We start from the raw sequence: 11,841 nt of genomic DNA, 5'->3' as shown, positions 1-11,841 counted from the left end.
TGAGTAAAATTTAGAATTTTTTTATTATTTTATTATAAGAATTTTGACTTTGACCATCGATCAACTCGTGATTGCCTAAATCTTCATGGCTGATGATCTAGACCATCACGTCCCAAATTACTAGTGAAAATAACCCAAAAACCTATTATGAGTGGAAAAAAAATTTAGGCACGAATACTAAAAATTTACCCATATTAATATTTTAAACTACACAGATACCCAATAATCTATCGTTAACTTTTGGTGGTCGATCCAAATACCAAATTTAACGCGCCGAGATTCAGAGATTGCGGTAACCGCCTTTCCTTCCCAGAATCAGTGGTTTAGCGGTTTCCCAAGGATTGGAGCTGTAAGAGTTCTCTGTCTTCGAGCAACGTGTAGTTTGTGTTAGTCGCCCCTGGAAAAGAAGCGGAGGAAAATTTCGTGCAGAGAAGCATTGAAGCACAGCAGCAATGGCGTCCCGAAGTCCTCAATCGTACCCGGGCGCTTCGAGAATTTCAGATTCTCCTTGTTACCCCCAATACACCGCGTCTCTCAAATGTAAAATTGACTCCTCTCTTTTTTTCATTAACCGCTTACGTTTTGTTATTGATGGCCACAGGCTCAGTTGTAAAATTTACTCTTCTCCGGCGGTTTCTTATCTACCTATCTTTTTTGCCCGGTTTTATCATTCTTATGTTATCTTCTCTTGACTTTGACTTTCTCTGGAGAACAATTGTCTAAGATTTTAGTTCCAATTGTTCCTCGTAATAGTCTGAATGATAATAGTTATTCATACTGACGGCCGCTATAATTTCGATCGATTGGCGCATTGTAATTTCTCTTTGACTGCTTCATAAGATGTGAGAAGGTCATCCCTAAATAAATTGTTGTCCTTGTTTTCTGTGAATTTTCTGAAACTCTTATCTGCCGAATGGCCAACACATTTACAAATGTTAGCTTTTATCCGACACGAAGTTTGCGGGTGAGCCAGAAATAGCACTGAAAAGAAAAAAAGTACCTTTTAATCAAATGAAGAAGACACAAATAGCTGCCGGTATTTTGCAGTTCTCTTCCTTGAACATTTGACATCACTTGAAACCAAAGTGGTGGATTTAGTGTTGAATCATTGTAACGGTTTATTTCTTTTAATCTATGATGCCTTTTTTCCGTTGTGTTATTGAACCGGTTAAATAAAGTGCTTCCAGTCCCACAATCTGTTCATTGTTTCAATTGATATCTCTTTAGTATTAACTGTTCAACATGAACCTTTGAAAGCCATCTGCTTTTATCCTCAGTGGAAGGGGGAAACACTACATGTCCTTTTGATTGACCAAGGAACGATGTCTTTCTTCTGGAACTGGAAGCTAATGAAATCTGTGGGTAATCTTATGTAAAAGGATTAGCAATAAGTATAGACAAAAAATACTGATTAAGAGGTTTTGTGTTCCAATATGATGATGGTATTCATAAATGGGGGAGATTGCCTACATTATTTTATAGCTTTAGGAGGATGGGGTGCAGATGTGACAAAGTTTCTTTTCTACATTGTAATCTAATTGAAATATCGCTTAAGAGCAAAAACGATCGGGAAGATAAGACATAAGTTACTAGAGGTGATGATGGGGAGGTCCATCTTTTTATTTCCAGGAGAAATAAAAAAACAAGGGGAAAAGGGGGAAAAAAATCTTTGAATACTTAACACTGGTAGTGGATGTTATGATGTAAATTTTTTTGCTTTGCAAGTTTTTTCTTCTAATTATTGACAAAGAATAAATGACAGGAAGTTACTTGGTTTGTCAATCTTGGTTCATCAATTTGGAGTTTTGGGAAATGGATTGGGCCTTTGGCTCTACATGGGGGTTGGGGGCATTATGTTTCTTTTATGAGGTCTTGGATTCAAGTCTTATCTAGGCATGGGGTTCAACATTCAAAAAGCAAACTGTTCAGATTCTGGAAACACTGTTGTAGTGCTGAGTTTGCATCTGAGAGGAGTTAAGAAAGTTGCTGCTGGTTTTTATTGGAACTGCACCATTTACCAATTCATGTTGTGTTCTAGTTGATTTTCATCATGGGTTTATCAACAAAACCAGTTAGCGAAGTATGAACTCTTATGAGCTACATGATCTTTCTCCTTTTGACTAGGTTTTTAACCTTTTTTTATTTCTTTCCATGTGATTTGATAATATTTCTTTTGATTTTGTTGCTATAACAGTTAATGCAGGAATCTTATTGAATGTTATTAAGAGGCTAAAAACAAAATTTGAAGCCATTTCAAAAAAAAGTGAGAATTGTCCATTTCCAACATAAATTGCAATCTGAAAATTTTTGCTCTCCTCTGTTTGTTGAACTGGAAACATTTTAATTATCTTAAAACTTAATACTTCAGTGAGGCTTCTGAACATCATGACGTTTGATAACTTCTAAGAAACTATACCTAATGATCCCACGTGTCATTTGGTGTTGTTTTTAATTATACCCCTGGTAAATACTGATTGATTTGCAGATTTGCAGGTTTAGAGGAGTTCAGCTCTGACAAGAGCAAATGTCAGGAGCATTTTGATGTTTACAAGGAATGCAAGAAGAAAGAGGTAAGGCTTGGGTTTGTTTACAAGGAACATTTTGATGATTTGTTTAGATTGTGTGCAAAGGTTCTGTTGCGGTACCCTCACTGGGTACTGTTGATATCATGATGTACATTTTATATGGTTTTCAAGATCAACTGGATCCACTATTTGGTGTCTTCCTCTGTGTTCTGTTGATAGGATGTATCTGAATGAAAAAAGTCCACGTGAAGAGAAAATTAACGAAAGTAATCAGGTTCAGCTGCTCATAGACCATGAGTCACATGGTTAAGGTTGTCATTCAGCCTACTTCCTTTCGCAAACAGAAACATTAAATTTCAGTTGGTTACATGCTTCACTTGTACAAAATGCTAATTAGTACTTTCTCCACAATCTCTATGGTTCACAATCAGCGGTATGGAATAGTTTTCTGTCAATAAAAACAGTTCATAAAAGGACTCTGAACAAACTTGACACTTATCAAACGAAGGACATTAGTAGCTGAGTCTTCAAGTTTATGATCAGCAAATTAATTGGATGGGATGTCTATTCCTATATTTCTACCTCCTTGTTATCTTACTGGGTTTAAAATTTAAACTATCCATTTTTTTATTGTGCTTAGATTCACAATAACTGTTTTTTTTTTTTTTTATGAAATAATTGTCCTTTGATGTTTTCTGTAGGGTTGTTTCTGTTACAGGACGTGTTACTTTTAACACTTCAGCAATTCCTTATATATCGTAAATATTAATGATGAAGAGTATTTAACAGATTTTTTTTGTTTCATTAATTCTTTAAATACTAAATGATAGTTTTAATATTGAAGATTTTGTTGGTAAAGTTATGATTCTCTAGTTTCCATGGTGCAAGAGAGAACAGAAAGTTCTGCAGAGCATCAGTTGTGAAGTCTATAGTCGGGTTTTCTATCTGCATAGTTTTCTGCATAATCAAGCCTTCTCGCCATGTTATCACTTGTCAAGATGCCTGACCTGAGGAGAAGTTATTGCTGTACTGATCTATCATGCCGAATGCTTCTGCTGACATATTCCTGTTTCCTTCCATCTGCTCTTTCCTCTTCCTCTCATGAACATTTCATTGTATTTGCAGAGGGAGGCTCGATTAGAGCGCAACAGGAATAGATCTTTATTTGGGTAAAAGGTGACATAAGCATTATAATTGTGTAATAAGATCAGGGGCTGGCTCCCAATCTCCTACTCCTTTTTTAACAGTTTTTAGTGGATTATCAGTAGTATGTATTGACTGTCACTGGCATTTACTATTAAAATTCTTAGTGAATTTGTTGCTATCGAAATGATTGGACCATTATACAGTACATTCAGCCCTTTTGCTCTCTGGCACTACGGTTCTGTCCTAGTAATAGCGAGAATGATAAAAAAAATTACGGGAGAATGACAAAGCAAGTTAATATATCTGCTAATGTGCCTTATTGTTCATGGGATTTTTCTAATCAATTATGGTTGAGTAGAAGGACTGGTGTATTTTGTTAGTCTCAAAGAGCACTGTGAAATTGTCATTCACCATTACATTCGGGTCTAGGTTTGCTTTGTTTTATTTTTATTTTATTAAGTTGCTTATTGGCACTAAAGAATAATTATTTACTTGATTTTTAATTTTGGGAGTACCAAAATGTGTCTTTTCGCTTGTAAATGGAATTTAGATGAGCTAATTTTTATGTTATTAGCTTTTTTACTTCTATAAATTAGGTATTATGTTGTTATTCAATGTTGGAAGCAAAAAAAGCATTGGGAGTACTTCAAAATCAAATGTGTTTATAGAGTTGCAGGTAGCGGTGGCATCGAATAGAGTCGAGCCCGAACTTGCCTATGTTCGAGGCGAACTTGAGCTCAAATCTAAAATTGTAATCGAACTTGAGCCCTATAATTTTAACCGAGTTCGAGTTTTAACCTACATTTAAAATTTTGTATAAAATACAAGTCAAATAAGTTGTATATAAACTTATGCATACATTTTACTTAAAATTAGGCATAACCTTTACTTAAGATTGGACATAACCTTTGTAAATTATCCCTGCATGAAATTATCTATATATAATGCATAAATTATTCATAAAAGCTGCATAATTACGCATAAACTTTATTCAATAATCAAACACAAAAACATTCATTTGAAAAGCAACACTAGTTTTGTCCATTTGTACTCAATCAGATCGTTCTGATTCAAGGACTGGAAAACTAGATCATGGAGATAAAGCAAAAGTTTACGAAAAATAGTTTTGAATGACTTAATCTTATGCCCATTTTTTCATTTTTTCTTCGAATTATGGATTCATTCAGCTGCAGTTCTGAAATGCTATTAATTTGTTCTTCTAAAAAACTTGAGTGGAGTTAGCATTAAGAGACCACCTCAAACAATTTGAGTATCTTCAAGAGACATGAGAAAGAGATAGTCGGAATTCAAGAAACAATTTTTTTTTATGTGCTTGTGATCTCGAACAAGCGAAGGTCGCATTTGCGAAATCGCATGATGCGGGGGGGGGGGGGGGGGGGGTGGGGGGTGGTTGTTCTAGTGACGCTGGCGAGGAGTTGTTGTTGGGGCTAACGGCTGCGGTGAGGTAGCGGCTACCGAGACGACGTGGGAGTAAGGGAGTGCGATGAAGGCGGACGACGAGTAGCTATTGACAGTAACGGAGGCGGCCACAACAACAGATAGGGGGGCTCGACGGTGATAAGGATCGGCGACCACAAACGAGGGGAGGAAGAAATCGAAGTCAAACTTGAAGACGACTCCCGCTCCTGTCTCCTTGTCCCGAGCTCTCTTTAAGTTAATGAGCCAACTCGTGAGTTTTCGAACCAAACCATGGTTCGGTCAAGCTCGGCTAGTTAACTCAGGCGAGCCTTATCTAGATCTTGAACTCAGTTCGAGATCCAAATAAATTGAATTGAACCGAGCCGAGCTTAAGCTGCTCACGAACCAACTTGGTTGAAGGCCACCCCTAACTGTAGGTTATCTCTTTGAACATGTATTGATTTGCTTGGTGCTTTTGCAGTTATAAGTTATATTTCGAGTTGTATGTTTGATCTTTTTAGATTAATGTTAACCCTTCACTTGTTGTGGTGTTTTTCTTTTTGGTTATATGTCTATTAATGTATAATTTGATGAACTATTTAGGGTATGCAGGAATGAAACACATGATTAGTTGTTCCTCTAAATTGAATTAAATTTAATAACTTTAATTTATTATTTGATCCATAAGTTTAATTAATATCCATGAGATGTATGAAACCGATTAATAATTTTTATTTATTTCCTTAAGGCACTAATGGGATTTTATGTCGAAGGTGTTTTGGAAAAATATTTCTAGGTAAATTCTAAAAGAGAAAATAAAATTTGAAATTTTCGGTCTATAAAACCAGCTTTGGCTTTGTGGGTGTCGAGACTCGAGAGAAAACCGACAGAAAGACTGGGAAGCGGAGAGAGGAGAAAGAAAGAGATGCAACAGACAAGCCTGAACTTCGAAGCTGTTGATGCAATCTCCGTCCGCTTATCCTCCATCGAGGACCTCTACTTCCCTCGGGCAATACAATCAGACGCTTCTTCTTTCAGTCCTTCGCGGCGGAAATCTGTTCTCCACAATCTCTTATCCACAGATCCTGCTATCTTTTTAGGTAAGCATCTAAAACCGTTGATTAATAAGCCAGAACAAAGATACACAAAATTCAAAATTTTATCAAGCTTTTCTCTGTTCCTGCTGCAGAAAGGTACGGCCATACTCTGACAGACGACGAGCTCCAACTCTTCGATGCTCTGAAGGGTGATTACGAAATTGACTGGCATTTGAAGCGCCTTAGCGTTTCTCGGCGCCCTCCCACGGCGGAGGAGGTAAGGTCTCAGTCCGTCAAGGTGAAGAATCGGCGGCGGGCCTACTTAGATAAGCTTATGCAAGGAGGGCAGTACTTTTCGGAAGAGGCAATGAGGGAAAGAGAACCCTATTTGCATCACGAATATGTGGGCAAGTTTCAGGACCCTACGGGTAGGAATATGTCGAGGCCCGGAGAACGGTGGTCGGAGACTTTGATGAGGAGGTCCGAGGAAGCCATTTTGGTGGCAAAGATTAGAGGAGAGCAAGTAAGGTTAGGGATTGCTCGGGAGCAGGAAGAAAAAGAAGAAGAAGAAGAAGAGGAAGAGGAGGAGGAGGAGGAGGAGGAAGAAGAAGAAGAAGAAGAAGAAGAAGAAGAAGAAGAAGAAGAAGAAGTTGATGATGACAAAGATGTAAGTGCCTGAAAACTAAAATGCGTCATTACTACGCGGTTGATTTATTAATTTAATTTATTAAATTTCAGTTTCTTAACGCTCTTGTTTCTATCCCTTAATTTTTATGGGTGATGATTGAACCTTTTATTTCTGCTGTGACTTCTTTATTACACCAATTTTGTACTGTTTTTCCTATGGTCATTATAGAATTTTTGTTTATTATATTTATTATGTTCGAATTTATTTGTGTAATTACACCTTCCTGTAGTTATTGTGTATGGTGATTGGCTTAACTCTTGTAGCTTTTGGGGACCAAATCAGTGGGAGTAGGTGATAGGGTAGGACTAGGCCATGGATTCCCATGCTATGTTTTGTATTGACATTTGTTATTCACTTCTGTTATTTTAAAAGAAGTAAATGTTTGAATCGTTTCTCTTCCTCAACTTCTCTTTTCTAAGTCATTTTTTTCTAAGATTAGTTAGAGATGCTTTTCTTCAAGATGGAGAATGATCTGTTCAGAATGTGGCATTTAGTTAAAGAAATGGATTGACGTAGAGTTAACTCCCCCTGAATATGCTTGAAAGTACCCTATAGAACTGAATTTGTTTAGGGAATTGACAGAAAACAAACCTATGTCTATTTGGAGGAGGCGTGGAATCCACTTCTTCTAGGCAAATTTATTTCTACCGACTCAATCTTAAATTGAAAGAAAGTGAACAAGATGGTGGAAATTCACTTTCCGTAGAGAAGTTTAATAAGTGAGATGGAAAATTTGTCTTTTTTTTTTTAGCAATGAGAAAAAGGATTCCATTCAGAGGACTTCTGGGGGAGGCAAGAGTGGAAGCAAAGGAATTGCAAGATAGAGGATAAAGACAAAGAAAAGAAATCCCCCAATAGAAGTACCAAGGAATGTCAGAGGGGGAATGAGACTCCTACAGTTAGGTGCTCCCAGGAAACCCCTTCCCTAGCCAAAGTGGTCGGATACGATTGGCACTTCTAGGTATGTGCTTCCAAGAAACATTCATGTTTTTGCATGAGTCCTCAGTTTCATCAAAATTGGTGTTGTTAATAACAGCATAGCTTTATTTAATAGATTGAGTAGCCCCCATACTTGTCTTTTTATTACCTCTAGCATAAAAATGTCCCATATATGACTGCAGTTGACCCTGGAATTTATTTTCATTTCCACTTTTCTAACTGTCATTTTCCCTGTGCATGTACACTACCTTTGTTGAAAGACATACTTCCTGCTGAACTAAATGCTTTATAACACAAACTCCTGAATGCTGATTCGTCTGAAAAGAGTTCGGTTCACATATCATATGGCAATTAAATTATGACTTGAGGAAATCTAGTAAAACTAATCAAAATCTCATTATCTACACTCAGGAGTAACAGAAATCCCCTAAGACTGCACTCATCTGTTAAGAACTTGTGTACCTGGCCAAAGTACAACCATGATAAGATGTTCTAACTCATGTCTGTTCTGTAACTTTTATCTAAAGAAATAAGGAAAACATTGAAGGGAAAAATTGGAAGTGGGTTGGACATTCCGCTCAGTGGCCAAATGGGAGTTTCTAATGTTAGGTCTTGGACTCAAGTCTCACTGGGGCGTATGTGGTGCAGTGGACACGTGTAATCAACATTCAAGAAAAAAAATTGAATAGAGAAAATGGAAAGGCATCCAGAGAGTTATTCCTTTGCTCCTTGGGATGATTCTCTTGGCAGCATACTTACAAAAATGCAAGTTATCTAGTCTGGAGTTTTGGGCATAAATGCTTCTGTAGAAGTCTGATTTCTTCTTTGGGACAGTAAGAGAAAAGCACTGATTTTGCACCACCCGATTCACTGCCACTATAACATATTAGTATATAGATGTATTTTTCTTTTGTCCCTATCATCTTCCTCAGGCATATGTAGATCGATTGGTAATTGTTCTAATTCTGTTAGTTCCTTGGATGGCAGGTCAACGGTGTTCATGACACACAGTGTACTGAGCATAGTGCAGAGATGGACACAGCTAAGAAAGCTCTATCTCCTGCAGAGTTGCAAGATCAGATGGAACAATTCACTCTACTTATGCAGCAGAAGTTTTTGGGTGGAGAAGATTCTCAGCATCTGGACTACTCAAGAATTGACAATGATGAAACTCTGGATGATCACTGGCTTAGGCAGGTTAATGAAGACGCTGAGGAGAAGTACTTTGCGGAAGATTAATAAATGTCAATAGTAATTTTCATTGTAAGTTTGGACGAGCTGACCAAAAGAGTTGTGAATATTGAACTTCTTTACCATCCAGAAACAAAAGGCAAGTTATTTGTTCAAACACCCTGTTTCCATAGAGTTGCATTTGTACATGTTTCTTTTTAATGTTTTGGTATTGTGAATATAGAAAACCATTCAGAAACGAAAGGTAAATTCCTTGTCCGAAATTCTTGTTTTCCTGTTGCGTATCAATATGTCAAAACAAGTGATCAGAATTTGAAGAAAGAACTGAAAAGATAGAGCTGTCCATTATTGTGAGAATTATATGAATGTGTGGAGCTTCTTCTTGCTCTTTCTTCTGGCACTCATGGAAAGCCTCCCTATGAAACTCTTCAAATACCTTATTGGCAAAGTTGCAGTCAGGTTTCAAATACCTTATTATAAACTGTCTTCTATCAGGTTTCTTGCTCTCTGGTTCTACTTTTTTAATGTCTAAACTTTAATCTAATTGCAGTTTTGCTCCGGAATGAGATAAAGTCAAGAAAATCCCCCCCCAAAAAAAAACACTTGAAGAATTTGCTCACAGTGAAGAGATTGTTTAGAACCAAAAGCATGAGTCACATCCAGAAAATAATGGTGGTGGTGGGGTGGCGATGATAAGAAAGCTGAAGGTAAAAGAGGTGATGCTCCAAAGTGGCCATTAATTGATTCCTTATGGTGGGTAAACAGATGCCTATCTATTTCCCTAACTGAGATTTATCCAGGTCTCCCTCATTCTTGTCACAACTCTGTCCCCTTTTGACCATCCCATCTTCCTCATCTTCTTCAAATGTTCTCCTCAATTCCCAAAGACTCCCCTCAGGCCTAGGCCAAGGAGTTAAAAGGCCAGGTTCGATCAAATTTAATTAGTTCTAACTGGAGTAATTACAACATAAAAAGGGTGAATGGTCTTCCTCTCATATCTCGTCTTTTTTAATGTTTTCACAAATTGCCTTCTAAAAGCTCTAGTAGTTCACCTATTGAGATCATTGCAAGGCTCTAATTTTGACTCGTAGTTGAGGATCATATTCAAGAGTTGAGACGCAGAAATCAATATAAGTGGCCTGTTATATTGCTGGTTGTGGGACTAATCCAAGTCTGGAGAGGATGGAACTGGAGAAAAGGAACACTACAAGAAGAGAGGAGCCAAGGGCAAGACAGCCAGTAGATAAACCTAAAAGAAGTTTCAACTAAACCTCCTCACATCTGAAAAAGCTTAAAATAAGTTTTAGCAAATATGTTATGTTGCTCACCAACACAATGATCTTCAAGAGTTTCAAATAGCCTTAGACTTAATGACCTTGAAGGGATTTGGATGTAGCAATAGGAGTCTTGAAATCTAGAAAACATATTGAACAACAACCAATGTGCAACCTCAAACTTACTTGAACAAGTAACATAGTCAAACTCTTGTACAAATTAGTACCTCAATGACCTTCAGCCTCAAATGGACTCTAGCACAACAATCTCGAGTGGACAAGGTCATAGCGGCAATAAGGCATAAGGAATTTTCATAAATACGTTCAGTGAACAATAACTTCAACCAACCCTAGATGCAATGACCTCAAGTAGACTCAAAACTCTCGTTTGACTAAGTAGCGGCCCAAAAACTCATCTTGCCAGGCAATTCAACAATAGTCACAAACCAACAACAAAAAGTCATGGTCTTGTTAACAAACTATGAATAGGAGCAAGTAGTTCTCTGTAAGTCACGAACTAAGGAACCAGTAGCAGCAAAGCTTTGGTGTGAGTCACTGCTCATCTAGTCTCTTCAACAACACCATTAAACCAAACCAATGCAAATGATTATCATACTAGTACAAAAGTTAGGAGTAAAGTTGGGTCCAAGGTCTATCCCAAAATGACTAACCAACTTAGAAACCTCTTTCCCAGTTAATAAACTCAAGATTTTTGTACTCACTAATCTATGTGGGACTATTCCTTAATACTCTCTATCATGTGTAGGCCCTCTTTAAAGCTTCCTTATTTAGGGATGAACTCGCAGCGGATTATTTTATGTGTTCTTATTAAGGATTTTCATTATTTGGGCATTGACCCATATCTGTTGTTGCTATTGTGTCTCTTTGACTGAGACATTATTATGGAAAAATGACTCCTCGGTTGCTGACTATTGTCAACATTGGTTATTCTGATGAAGATTTGAATAAGGAACATTGTGGCCCCATCATCTTATCATCCTTTGATTCCCATTATCATGTTATTGTTATTTGGTAGACTTACTCCTACCGTCTTTTATTTGACTCTCACTTATCCCTTTGGCCAAACCCTTTTGAAGCGTTGCTTTGGTTGGTCCCTTTTTATTTATATGGGTGTTTTAAGTCCATTGAGACTTTTTTATTGGTACATGTGGGTCTTTTATTGCCATATTGTGAATGACACACATTACCCACTTTAGTGATTATTATCACTATATTTGTTCGAAATCCTTTGAATTTGGTTTCGACTTATGTTTTATCACCCATTTTTATTACTACATCTACGTTAGTTGGTTCAAGCTGGGATCACTACCATTACCTCCTAGCTTGAGGGGAAATATGGAAGATAAGATATGAAAGACTCTTACAAAACTCTCATAGTAAGAAGTCTCACAGAGCCAAAATTAATATGGTGGAGTTTTAGAGGAGTCTCACAGAAAGAAGTATCACAAAAGAGTCTCAGTTTAAAAATGTTTTAGTTATGCTGGTCTTCTATTTATGTTGAGTTTATTAGTTTGGAAAAAAGTTTCTTAAGTTGTGCAACCTTAGACCCAACTTTACATTAGGAGACCGCCCATTTCAATGCTTTCAAATTGGGACACAAA

General features: G+C 37.2%; 2 protein-coding genes across 3 annotated transcripts; both read left to right on the top strand.

Annotated features, from left to right (window-relative positions):
* Positions 1 to 257: 257 nt before the first annotated feature.
* LOC137933877 (cytochrome c oxidase-assembly factor COX23, mitochondrial) lies at positions 258 to 3,855 on the top strand. The gene is made up of 3 exons (XM_068777958.1): positions 258 to 540; positions 2,494 to 2,570; positions 3,651 to 3,855. The coding sequence occupies exons 1-3, from the start codon at positions 453 to 455 to the stop codon at positions 3,696 to 3,698; spliced, it is 213 nt and encodes a 70-aa protein (XP_068634059.1). The 5' UTR covers positions 258 to 452; the 3' UTR covers positions 3,699 to 3,855.
* Positions 3,856 to 5,980: 2,125 nt separating this feature from the next.
* On the top strand, positions 5,981 to 9,201 carry LOC137933876 (uncharacterized). Of its 2 annotated transcripts, XM_068777957.1 has the most exons (4): positions 5,981 to 6,190; positions 6,280 to 6,703; positions 6,758 to 6,794; positions 8,742 to 9,201. In XM_068777957.1, the coding sequence occupies exons 1-4, from the start codon at positions 6,016 to 6,018 to the stop codon at positions 8,991 to 8,993; spliced, it is 888 nt and encodes a 295-aa protein (XP_068634058.1). In that variant the 5' UTR covers positions 5,981 to 6,015; the 3' UTR covers positions 8,994 to 9,201. The 2 variants fall into 2 exon arrangements, with proteins under 2 accessions (XP_068634058.1, XP_068634057.1); XM_068777956.1 differs by having other exon boundaries at positions 6,280 to 6,794.
* The last annotated feature ends 2,640 nt before the right edge of the window (positions 9,202 to 11,841 follow it).

This window comes from Aristolochia californica, unplaced genomic scaffold (genome assembly GCF_029961685.1).
Source record: "Aristolochia californica isolate CCGP_79_NKW_82.1479 unplaced genomic scaffold, dmAriCali1.0.hap1 SCAF_6, whole genome shotgun sequence".
In the NCBI taxonomy this organism is placed as follows: domain Eukaryota; kingdom Viridiplantae; phylum Streptophyta; class Magnoliopsida; order Piperales; family Aristolochiaceae; genus Aristolochia; species Aristolochia californica.
Note: the sequence above shows the minus strand (reverse complement) of the source record. Positions and strands in the feature narration are given on the sequence as shown.

What these genes read in the sequence shown, in the direction of transcription:
- LOC137933877 (XM_068777958.1), top strand. Translation starts at nt 453, where the DNA reads ATGGCGTCCCGAAGTCCTCAATCGTACCCGGGCGCTTCGAGAATTTCA. An exon ending in ATACACCGCGTCTCTCAAAT is followed by an intron (nt 541 to 2,493) that starts GTAAAATTGACT and finishes GCAGATTTGCAG; the next exon opens with GTTTAGAGGAGTTCAGCTCT. An exon ending in AGGAATGCAAGAAGAAAGAG is followed by an intron (nt 2,571 to 3,650) that starts GTAAGGCTTGGG and finishes TTGTATTTGCAG; the next exon opens with AGGGAGGCTCGATTAGAGCG.
- LOC137933876 (XM_068777956.1), top strand. Translation starts at nt 6,016, where the DNA reads ATGCAACAGACAAGCCTGAACTTCGAAGCTGTTGATGCAATCTCCGTC. An exon ending in AGATCCTGCTATCTTTTTAG is followed by an intron (nt 6,191 to 6,279) that starts GTAAGCATCTAA and finishes TTCCTGCTGCAG; the next exon opens with AAAGGTACGGCCATACTCTG. An exon ending in AAGTTGATGATGACAAAGAT is followed by an intron (nt 6,795 to 8,741) that starts GTAAGTGCCTGA and finishes CTTGGATGGCAG; the next exon opens with GTCAACGGTGTTCATGACAC.